At 37.3% G+C, this 12,622-nt stretch overlaps 1 protein-coding gene across 1 annotated transcript in view; it reads right to left on the reverse strand.

Annotated features, from left to right (window-relative positions):
* The window catches only part of LOC120588271 (guanine nucleotide-binding protein G(q) subunit alpha), a 270,517-nt gene that overhangs the window by 80,094 nt on the left and 177,801 nt on the right, over positions 1-12,622 (reverse strand). The window contains exon 3 of the mRNA XM_039845612.1: positions 6,786-6,940. Within this exon, the coding sequence (XP_039701546.1) occupies positions 6,786-6,940 (155 nt within the window). The remainder of the gene's footprint in view (positions 1-6,785; positions 6,941-12,622) is intronic.

The raw sequence follows: 12,622 nt of genomic DNA on the forward strand, positions 1-12,622 counted from the left end.
GTTTCAGGTGGGTACAAGGCCATGCTGAATAGACAGTGGAAAGGACTGTAAGATAAAGAAGCCAAACTACTGAAGGTGCAAATTTTCTGCTAATATATGAGCAAGCAGCAAACTGACAAAATGATGTGTGTCTATCACACCCACTGTGTCCTTCATGCAGAGTGAATGAATGGGCACACGGGTGCCAATGCAAGCCCTTTCTCTACTATGCCCCTGTTATGAAGGTTAGAGAGTGTTCAGCATACCTAAGCTTTATCTTATCATCTCTAACAGCTCCAAGCATTCTGAAAAAGGAATAATTAAGACCTTAGATTCATCAGAGTTCACTGCAGAAAACAAATACGGGGTTTTTGTTTGTTTTGTTTATTAATTCTTGCAAAAGGTTATTTGGCTCATTAGGTAACAAAACAAAACAAGAAGTAAATATGTCACTTATGTGAAAAAATGACACCCCGTGTTATTGTCATTTTTTAGAAAAGAGCAAACATATTCAAGATCATTGCCCTCTTCTGAGTCTCAGATAGCATTTTTAGTTATTTAACCATAAAGAATAATTTCTCTGTTCATTACATTTTCAGGTAAATTTGGGGGTGCCAGGTTTTCACTTGACTGCATAGGATAATGGTTCCTCAGTTAAAGGCATTGTACTGTAGTGGAATCAAAGGACTTCGGGATTTAGAAGAGAATTTTGAGATTATAGAACACATACCAGTTTCCAAGGCAAGTGAGGCTTCTACTTAGTCCAGGCCCCAGAAGTGGTTAAAGGCAGAAGGTATCTGACTGCTGGCTAGACTCTGACCCAATGTTCTTACCATATAAAAGTCTTGTCTGCTTCTGAAAGCCTGCAGTAGGCTTATACTTCTTTTTCTCATCAGATCAAGAGCAAAGTCAAGATGGCTGTGAGAGGCAGAGTCAATGCTCTCTGAAGTTCAATTATCTGGCTCATCAGTGAGGAAATTTTTATAGCAAGATACCTCTTCAAGAAGGATTCAGCCCTAAATCACATAGATGTGCTGACCTACCTCTGAAATTCAACATTCAAATTCCTTGTGCATTTTAAAATTAAGTTAAAAATTTAAGCATGAAGTTAGAAGTAAACTCCAATGCTGAGTTATGCCCCAAAGCCAATTTATTCATGTGCTTTGGATTTATGGGCTCTGGAGCATGTGAAAATTTCAAGAAGGTATCTGATCTACTGAACTCCTTAAAGGGGACTTCAGTAAAGCGAGATTAGGAATTATTTGGTCTCTTAAATTGAACACAGAGCACACTTTTGCCAAAAGCCTGCAGAGTGAGGATTTTTCTCACTATAAGTCAATACGATGAAACTTGTGTTCTCTGGCTAATGTCAGGGAGCTTTTGGTACTGTAAACAGTGAACTCATTTGACCTAAAGTCTTAGTTTATTAAAGCAGGTGGTGAACCCCAGAAAAAAAAAAAAGTAATCCACGGCCATCTGTTTATTGTGCTCTTTATCTAAAGATATGTGGAGCCCTTGGGTTTTTTTTTTTTAATCGATAACAAAAAAGTTAATAAAAGAATCTGCAAAACTCTTCAGCACCTTAGACTGCTTTTATTCTTGCACTGAAAAGAATTAGAAGAATGGCCCAAATTAAAGCCAATTGCAAACTTATCCCAAACTGCTTACTCATCGTCTGGAATTTCCCACCTCCTTGTTTCTACCAGTGCTGCCTATTTTTTGAGACATCTGATTGCTTATTATGATCAGCAAGTTGGCTAATCAAAGTAGAAAAAGGGAAGCTTAAATCATTTTATTGTGTCCTTCTTATTTGTTCTTTTCGACTACAGCAAAAAGTTACTGTATGGAGTACAGGGGTTGAAGAGGGGTTAAGACTATGACTCAGAACATCTTCCACGTTGTATGAATAATTAGTTGATGCATTGTTAAACATGGCTATATTTTGGGATGATAATAAAAACCCTGCTGGGTCTGTTTTTTAGTAAATTCAATATAATTTTCCCTCTTTATACATATGAGATTACCTATAGGCAATGCTGATAAGGATTAATAAATAACTGTACCTTTCATGGTGAATGATTTATCTAACCATACATATTGATCTATTTAGTCCACTCATCCATCCATCTATCTATCTATCTATCTATCTATCTATCTATCTATCTATCTATCTATCTATCTCCCATCCATTCATCCTCTGTGAGGCTGTATTTCACAGTGGTTAAAAACTTGGGCTCTGGAGACAGCAAATCTTAATTTAACTCCTACTCCTATCATTTACTAAATGTGTGACCTTGAACAAGTTACTCAACCTTTCTGAGACCAGGTTTCTTCCTCTGTTTAATGGGGATAATAAGAAATGTCTACCACTTTGGGTGGCTTTGAAGATTAAATGAAATAACTCATATAAATAACTAAGCACAGACTCTAACATAGCATGTGTTAAGCAAATAGCAGCTATTATTGTTTTTGATAATACAGCTTTCCAGATCTGACATTCAAAAACAGCAGGAAAAAAGACTTGAATGTCTTTAGCTCTGAAACTTCACTGTTCATCCATAATGGCTGAAGAGAGATAGCATCTACATCATGGTCATTAAAACAGTGGAAATTACGCATCTATTATTTCATCTATAAAGGTCAAACATGAGCAGTAAGGTTAGGGTAGATAGACTTTAGTAAACATGATAACAGATACAAAAGAGATGTGTACAAAGACAGATGGCAAAGCAACTCACTATTTTTGGTGCTGGGTGAGAATTACAGTGCGTGGGACTCCTGATTTGGGTCTTGAAGGATGAATAGGAGCTCACTAGATAGAAGAAGAAAGGCATGCCTGGCCTCTGCTCAGTATTCCTGGCAAGGGGCCTGTGCTGACTCTGACAACCAGCACGGTCCTGGAGAGAATAACTGATATGTTCCAAACTTTAAGCAGACGTGCCTGGCAGGCCCCAATTCTCACACTGCTAGAAATTGGATATCTCTGTGTTCCCTCTAAATCTAAACTAAAAACCCACAACTAGAGATGGTGTACTCAGAGAAGGCGGTCCTAAATCCAGAGAGATTTCAGTAAGGTAATGATATTGTATAAGAAATTAGGTCCACAACATTAATGAAGAATTTATTTTAATTGTAAAGAGAGCAAAAAGAACATAGGAACCCCACATGAAGTAAAGGAGGTAAGACACACCAGCAGAACGTACACAAAAAAGTCAGAAAGGAAAAGGCATAACAACTAACCTGAATAGAGAGAAAGGAATTATTTTGAGTTATTCTGTGAAAATGCATTCAGTACTAGGAATCAGAGATGCTCAAAATATGGGACCTATATCCTCATTAGTGTTCTCCCTGTAGTTCACAGAGTATTTGCAGGGACTATACTGGAAAAAATATGTAGAACACAGCAGCAATCGGGTGAATCTAAAATGCTACTTGTCCTATCCTTGAGCTGGGAGAGTTTTCCTGGCTCAAGAAAACTGCCCGGGACTAAGATGGGGAAAGAATATGGTGACTAATACTCAGGCCTTTGATGTAGTAGGATAAAGGCAGGCCAGCCGGGTTCCTCCATCAGTGATCTATAAAGAGTGCTGAGAGAAAGGAGTGAAGGGTTAAAGACGTACAAATTAGTGGCTGATAGATGGTCACGGGGATGGGGAGTATGGCATAGGGAATGCAGTTAGCATTAATGTAATGGCTAGGTGGAGAGTCAGAGGAGAGAAAGAGCAATTAGGGGGATCGTTTTATAAACTATATAAATGTCTAACCAATGTACTGTATGCTTGAAACTAAAAATTAAAAAAAAGTGCTGAAACTTCCTGGGAAGAGATCAGAAATACGGAGCCAGATAACTCAGGTTTCCACATACAACTCTTAACCTAACTAGCAAAAATTGATTGGTTCTATTCTCCTTAAAGTAAACAGAGTTTTCTAGAGAATTAGGGTGTCAGTGTCCTAATACTGGGGTGAAACTTCACCAACGATGGGTAAACCAGTGCACATCACTGCATAATACGCATTCTACTCAATGTTTAACTTGAATCTAATTAAGTCTTCAAATGTAACTTCTAGTTTGCAGAAAATCCAACAGACAGAAGAGAAAGTTAAATCATGACATGAGGTGGCTATCAGGCCAATTCAAGCCAGTGAAATGCAAAATAAGCCTCTACTACATTTAAACAGACTTAAGAGACACAACCCAAATGCAATGTATAGTCCTAAAATTGACCAGCTCTAAAGGACATGTTGGAAGAAAATGAGAAGTCTGAATATGAACTAGGTTTAGAATTATAAAAGTAACTGATAATTACTTTTATATTTAGGATGTAGAAAATGTTCTTTTTCCCCTTAAGGGATGCATACTGAAATATGGGTATAAGAACATATTATAATTTGCTTTATTATTTCTGCATAAATATATGGTTAAAAAAGAATTAGGTGTATGTGAATACACATATACCCACACATAGTTTAGAAAATCAATTTCTCATTAGGGGAAAGAACTGTTTAAAGAATAATCATTTGAAAGGTTTAGATTAGCCTGTCCCAGGTGCCCCAACATCTTTAGCTCTAGCATGAGCAATGTGCCCCAAGAGCAGGCGGTTATGGTCGACACGGAGTATATGACAGCATTCTAAGATGGTGGCTTTCCCAGAATCACAGCTTTAACAGGGGCCTGGAGAAACTGTCTCGGATGGATAGATCTTGGTCCTAAAGCAGTAGATGTGGCAGCATCCAATTCTCATAGTAAGTAATGTGTACCTGTTTAGTAATCCACAAATCTAAACTAAGGGAATGCCACTAGACATGTGGTAGAGCCTTGTATCAAGAATATAACCATAGTAGCTAATAAAGGTGTCCACGGGGCAAAGTGGAATCTCTCAGAGGGCCTATACCGGGAGCAGAAGGCAAAACAGTTGACTAAGGGGGAGACCTAATCCTGGTAAGCACATAATTATTAAACATTGGTGCCCTGATGCTCTAAATAGCAAGTCCTCTCTGTAGGGAGAATAGATATAAGTGACAGGTAAAGAATGAAACAGGTGAGAGGAGGAAGAGACAGGATTTATGATAAAAAGACAGAGGTTAGAAATGATGAGAGGTAGAGAATTAATTAATAAATATACCTTTAAAATGGAAGATTTATTCATTAGTAAGGGCCAGGAGTGGCATCACAGTGGCAAAGTGAGAAGTGAAGAGGAATTAAAGGAGAATCAGTGATGAGGGCAGAGGGGTAAACAAGATGATAAGAGAAGACATAATGAGCAGGAACAGGGAATGAGGGATAAAGCACAACAACAACATGGGGAGATAGATGAAATTTGAAATGGCAAAGGAAACAGAAGGACAGAGGGTGCAGGAAGTAAGAGAAAGACAGCTGGTCAAAGGTTGAGGGGGCAGAATTTGGAACAGACAAGAGCTGAATGCATCTTTTTCATCTTTGTGCTCACAGAAACATATAGTAGGAGGTCAGGAGCAAGGAAAAGAGGGAGGGAAGGAAAGAGGGAGGAAGATGGGGAAGAGGGATGAAGGCAGGCAGTTAGATAGCAGATGAGAAAGACTGGGAATAGAAAGAACGTGAAGGTGTGGAAGAAGGAAAAAGAAAATAAGGAACGAGGAGAGCACACATTTCAGAGGCACGTGAGGGGCTTACATTAGATAAAGTATGATTGACACAATGCTCATGAACACTCTATGTCACAATCCAGAATTATGTAATTCAAATTTACTTTAAAAATACAAGAACTGTTTTGCCCAGGCAACATTTCTGTGTCTGACCCAAATTATAACTTATCTTATACAAATGCCTGGAACTAGGGTAAAAGCATAGGAAAACAAACAAACAAACAAAGCTGAACAGCTCTTGGATCTTCTATGCATTACTGAGTGATGCCAATCAGCCTACTGGGATCCTTATTTTCCCCATGATCCTGCTCTCATCCAGAGGGTCATTTCATCATATGAACTGGCCTGAGGCAGCTACATATTTTTTACCCATTCTTCTGTTTGCCCAAAACCAACACAAGAGGTGAATGCTGGTTAACATAATTAATGTAGACAGAAATCTGGCTAAATACCACAAAAAAATCTATTTTTCAGGCGCCTGATTATCTAGATTGCTGACTACATTGATTACATTAATCCAGTGACTGCCAAATCTCTACTTTCTTTTTGTTAGGTGGGATTTAATCTAGAGAACTCAAAGATCTCTCTAGGATGCAAATCTCTCCGAGGACACATGACTGACAGCTCGCAAAATAATTTTGGCATGCATACAAAATTAGACTCATATGCAATTTTCATGCAAAGGCAAACCTATCCATCAACATAATAGTGGCTCCCAGAAAGCAGTCAAGAAACTGGAAGCTGGAAACTAGGAAGTCTGATGTTTTAGAAGCAATAATCAAACATATTTGTTTGCAGTTTTTACTGTGTGTAGGTGTTTCCTAGCGCAGAATAAGATTAGAAATTTTTATTAAAAATTATGATTACAAGATTTCATATCATAAGGGAGTATGTGTTTGAGAATTGCTGGTTTACAATTTGGGGAAAGAGATGGATTAGTGAACTCAGATTCCTAGAGTCTTCTAGAGTTTGTTTTCCCAACAGAAAACAGTAAAAAAAACCCACTCCCTAACTCTTGATGCCAGTCCTCTATGAGGTTGGCATAAGTTTAATATTGATACTTCCTAACTTTCAAGTTTGAATCAGATACTACATAAAAAGCACAGAACAAAGAGTTACCACTGCAGAGCACCTGCACATGAAAGTAGAGAAAGATCCAAAGGATGTCCTGGGTGAATACTTACTATTTGGTAGAGTCAGATAGCTGATATTCTCGTCGTCTATCATAGCATTCCTGGATTCCAGGATCATTCCATAAACTCTTTATTGCATCTACGTATGGATTCTCAAAAGCAGACACCTTCTCCACATCAACTTCTCGAACTAATTGTGCATGAGCCTATTTAAAAAAAAAACAAAAAACAAAACAATAGCAGTTTTAATCTCGTTTCCATCACTTTGAAAAGTGCCTTTGGTTCGCATGTTACATTGTACACAATTGACAAACTGGTTTATAATAAAGTAATGCCTTATTTATTTTATTTTATTTTTTTGAGGAAATCCAGTCTCATCTTTCCCTGTAGAGTAAATCTTGAGGCTACTTAAAGATGACTAGAAGAAATCAGAGTGTTCAGCTCTCATTGGAACAAGGAATGTGACCGTTTTTCAGTGATTATCATAATTCTAATGCAATTAATATTATTAAATGAAAAAAGACAGGAATAATTATCCCCTCTGTTTATAGTTTATTATAATCAGATGCATAATATACACAGCCCATGGGTATTATTTCTTAGCAGGAACTCAATTAGACTCCTCAACTACTCAGGACTAGTTTCTATAGTTCGCTTTTGAGATAAGGTATAAAACCACTAGAAAAACAGTTAATAGTAATAATGATTTAATTTGAACAACAGAAACCATTCTCACTCCATTCCCACAGACCTCAACTTATAAAATCTGTATTTTATACCTGCCTTATCTACATTATCAGATTGAGGACCTTATTCAATTTTTTAACAAGGAAAAAGGACTTCGTTATTTCATTATACAACATTAAGCAGGAAAGAGGTAAAGAGATTAAAAATTTTTCAATAAGATTGATATAAAAATGTATGGTCACCCCTCCCCCCCCCCAAATCAACCATAATATATACCCCTGCTTAATAACTCCAATTAAAATAGGTTTCATGAATGTAATATATATGCAAATTGTACATACACATGAATATGCAAACAAATATAATAACTAATTACCTTGGAAATTAGAGGCAGATGGCTAATAATTTATTCAAATAGTCTTGATTTTACATAGAAACACAAACTTTTGAACTAGGTTAGTGAATGACTATCATGATCACATGATGACCTAATTATTCATTTCATAAGAGTTTTAAGCAGACTGAATTTTAGTAAATTTAATCTATGTTAGGCCCCTTTTCCTTCCTTCTCTTCTCATGAGTGGCAGGGCCCTATGTCATTAGACTAATCTTGACTTTAATAAGATTTTAAGAAGCCCTACATACTAAGACTGAAGAAACCACCTTCCTTGCTAGTTCTCCTCTGATCTTAACAATCTCATCTAGGAACTGAGAAGCCCCAGCTCTACCCTGGACCCCAATCTTGGAAAACAGATCCTTGTACTTGCTTTCTATACCTAAGTCCCTATCCAGACAACCTGCCTTGTTATTCCACCAGCGATCTTGCTAACCTGGAGTCCTGTTCCCTAGTCCCACTCCAGTTTCTCGTGAGATTCACCCTTCAGAAGCATCACTGGCTCCCCAATGAATCCCCAGTGGTGTGTTCCAATTGGTTCCATAGCACCTGTTGGTCTGTGTTGATACCAAAGACTGCACTAGACCCATCTGCTCTGCCTTTGACCTGTTGAATTAGACCTCCTCCAAACACAAAACACTTGTTGTGTGGGTCTCCTCCACCTTGTCCAGCAGGTATGTCAACCATCAAGATCCAACCACTGCTTTTCTGCTCTTGATTACTAAACACGATCATGTTCTAACTCTTTGTGTCCTGAGACTTGACAATGATCACCTTCAGTATAATCCTAAATTAGAGTACCCATGGGCATATCTATATTACAAGGTTCTCTGGAGGATTCTGGAGGGCAACTGGGGGCAGTAGTGGGGATATATTGATGGTTTCCTACTAGATATACTCTTAAAGATAGGGTTTTGAATCAGACTCTGCTTCTTCTTATGACCTGGGTAAATTGCTTAATCCTTCCAAAAGTTATTCCTGGTGGGGAACACACTGCCCCACCAGCCTCATGTGACTCTGTTTTGTGTTATAATCTGTAGAATCAGTGCTTCTCAAAAGGTGGTCCACTCACCAGCAGCATCACCTGGGAATCGGACAGAAATGCAAATGAACGTGGCTTGGCAATCTCTATTTTAAGAGGCCCTTGAGATGATTCTGATGCATGCAAAAGTTTCAGAACCATCGCGTATAGAGAACCACACAGATGCATTGTGATCATAATTAATTGCCTGGCTGTCTACAGAATTGCTATGGGAAACCAAAGATAAGAGTCCCACAGAAGCAAGGGTCACTCCAAAGCACGAGTCATTAACAGATGTTCGTAAGGGCTAGAAAACTATAAAAGAGAGTAAAACGGGCTGGATACAGGCAATAGTGAGTGATGGGAATCGTGGCACACCGAGAAATACGATCACTAATTAAAGAGGGCAGCTGCCACTTAGCTCCAAATAATTGCTGCCATTGAGAATTCAGGTCCATTGTTGCCAGGTCTTCCAATTTTTCGATGGAAGCCAAAAATCTAGATTTTTCTGTAAAATATCTCTAATTTTAAACCTTAGCAACCCTATAAAAGATAAAGTGTATCTGTGCCTGAGTTTGATTGGGGGCCATTCGTTTGTAGCATTTGTTCTTAAAGAGTCTTTTCCATTTGCTTCCCTAATAAGCTTGACCAGTAACACTATGTCCTGCTCAGAACCTAGAACATGGTGCTGGGCACTGGTTAATACATGGTAATATTTAAGTAGTTATCAGCACTCTTCTACACTATTTTGACAAACTATTAAACTATCCATAGGGATAAATGGTTGAACCTTTCTCTGAACTGGGTAACAGCTATGTAGTGACACAGGTTAATGTAGACAGTATTTTAAAAGCAAATTTCATACTCACTACACTAAGCCAGCCATGTCACTTGGAAAAGAAGTTCTGTTTCTGTTTCTAGAGAAGTTAGCTTCTGCCAGAGAAAACAGTTTCAAAATACCAGATACTTTTCACTATTATGGTTAAATGTTTATTGGACCCCATTGAGATGCTAAGTAATATAGCAATTAAGGAACTGGACATGGTTCCCATGGGGCATGGGAATGGGAGGAATGGTCCATACAGATGGCAGCCAACCAAAGCACAGGATTATATGTTCTAGTAGTAGGAATGAGAGGGAATTTTCAACCTTTCTATCCTTAATTTCAGTTAACTGTAAGGTATTTAAATAAAGACAATATTCTCAATAGTGTATTACTGTAACTTTCCACTGAGAGCCTGCTCCTGTAAAAATGAAACAATTTTTATTCAGAAAATTATAATTTCCTAATTGGGTCTATCTCTGCTTGCTTCTTCCTATGTCTGGAATGTCTTCCCTCTTCCCTTCTGTACCTTCTTTAGCTTTTGTTCTGGGACTGTATCATACGCCATCTCTTACAGGAAGTTATTCCTGATTTTCCTCCTCTCCCTAAAAATGTGATCTCTTGTTCTTTTTGAACCATGGAACTTCTACATTTTGCTTTATGTTAATTGTTACATCTTGACTTATCCCTCTTATAGACTATACATTGAGTGCAGAGGCTGTAGCTTAACTGACTCTTAATTTCTTTTGGGATCCGACCAGAGTGAATGTACAACAAATGTCTGTCTAATTTAAGTGCATTTAACAAATCATATAAATACCAAGTTCTACAGGTGATAGTTTCTTGAGGAAATCTTCCATCCATTACCAATTCTCACTGCACTACATAATCCTTAACAGCTCTTATCCCGGCAGCTGGTTTACATGTATTTGTGGTATTTGTTAATATCTTCCTCCCCAATCACAGTTTAAGTTCAAAGACAAGCTCAGCATTGCAGTATCATGGCTGAGCAGAGTGCCTGCCACCTGGTAGATGCTAAATATTTGTTGAGTGACAAATGCAAGGAAGAGTGGAAACTGTATTATACTGAAAATCAGGACATCTAACTTTTAGTCTCAGCTTTAACCCTAACACTAGCTATAACCCTTAGAAGAAACTCTTTTACATCTTTATAATTTCATTTTTCTTGTCCATAAGATGAAGCAATTGGACCAAATTATTTGTCTAAGGTTTCATCTAGCCATAAACTATGAATATAAATATATAATAAACACATCTACAATGAATACAGTTATGACATGGTCTCTCTAGGAGCACATAATATCATTTATTGAAACAAGACTTCACTATTCTCAACAGTGCCTGACAATATAGAACAGATCACAGTTAAGTCTGTACATGAGTAATGCTACATGTGGATTGAGCAAGTAGAACTCAGTACAGACAAAGGAGGTCAAACAAGGTGTCACAAAGAAGATATGGTTTATCTACCAGGTAGAGATGAAAACGTGTGATGCTTTCAACCAAAAAGAAAGAATAGATGAACAAAGGTTTGCTGGACAAAATAAACATGGCACTTTCTTTTAGCTGAGGGAGAGAGGGAACAGGGGGGAGACAGTCTAGTGAGGAAGTTTCACACTATTAATTCAAATTAATCTCCAAAGTGAAAGCTATAATATAAAACATACCAGCTATGAACCATAACTTAGAAGTCAACCTCCAGCATCCATGAAAGTATATAGCCCTCAAAAAACACAGATCACCACTTTGCATTTACCCAGGTCAGAATTTCTAAGTCACTTTTACTGCCTCCTAAGCTTTGTTGTTTAATTCTATCCTTACTCTTTTGGAAAATGACATTCAAATATAATCAGCTATATAATTTGCATTTATGTAAGAGATTTCAAGTGAAGTTCTCTCTAAGTTATTTAAAAGTATGACAGAAGTTTTCAACATACACATAGAATTTTAAAATTGCCTATATAAATGTCCCCAATGGAAGTTTAATCTGCTCACTTTTTTAATAATATTCTGTATACAGAAAGAACGTTTTTTAATATGCTAGAGTAAGAAGATGAATGAGACCCTTTTCAATTTTTCCCAAATGTCCAATGTGAATAGTAGTAAAAATTATAAGTAATTATGTAAAAATAAACAATACTAATGAAAAAGACTATGATAAAAAGGAAAGAAGTCATTTCTAATATTATAAATAACAAGTCGATTACAACTATCCTTTTTATTATGAACACTGTACACAAAAAATCTAAACAGATATGAGTTAATTAATCATAAAAACAAAATGTAAAATATAATTCTATTTCTTTTTAAGTTACAGCTGAGCACACTGGATGGAAATATTTAATGGTGAATGCTGGCTTTCAGAATTCTTAGCAAACTGGTGGCAAGTCTCAGAGGAAACATTGTGAGAACTAAGTAGCTACTCAGGAACTCTGGCAGAATTCTAGGGAAAGACCACATGGAAACCACAAGATATGCCAATGTGGTAATAGCTTGTTTTCATGATTTGGTGGTCATAAAATTCAGGTAAATCCTAAGATATGTTGAAATTTCCATGGTTACTTCAGCAAAGGGAAGGAAGAACCGAGTTCCACCAAAGTGGGTCTTACTCTTTCCACAGACTAAGATGAAACAAAAAGGATCTTACAGTCACTTTGGAAGGATTTTCAAAAACTCATTAACACCTTAGCGTGGTTTTAGGCTGGAATGTTACACCTATTCCAGCTCCTGTACTCCAGAAGTAGAAAACCAAATGGTAATTTCCACATTTGTGGAAGCTCTTAGACACAAATATTCAACCCATTAAATCTGTTCTGTTTAGAGAGATGCCCAACACACACCTCTAAGTTGGAAAAAGTCCGTGAAACACTGTCAGAGTCCGTTTTAATTCTGAACTGAGACTCACATCATCTCTTTTTTTCCTTGGTGCTTATTTTCATTTT

This window comes from Pteropus medius, unplaced genomic scaffold, assembly GCF_902729225.1.
Source record: "Pteropus medius unplaced genomic scaffold, Ma_sr-lr_union100, whole genome shotgun sequence".
Lineage (NCBI taxonomy): Eukaryota > Metazoa > Chordata > Mammalia > Chiroptera > Pteropodidae > Pteropus > Pteropus medius.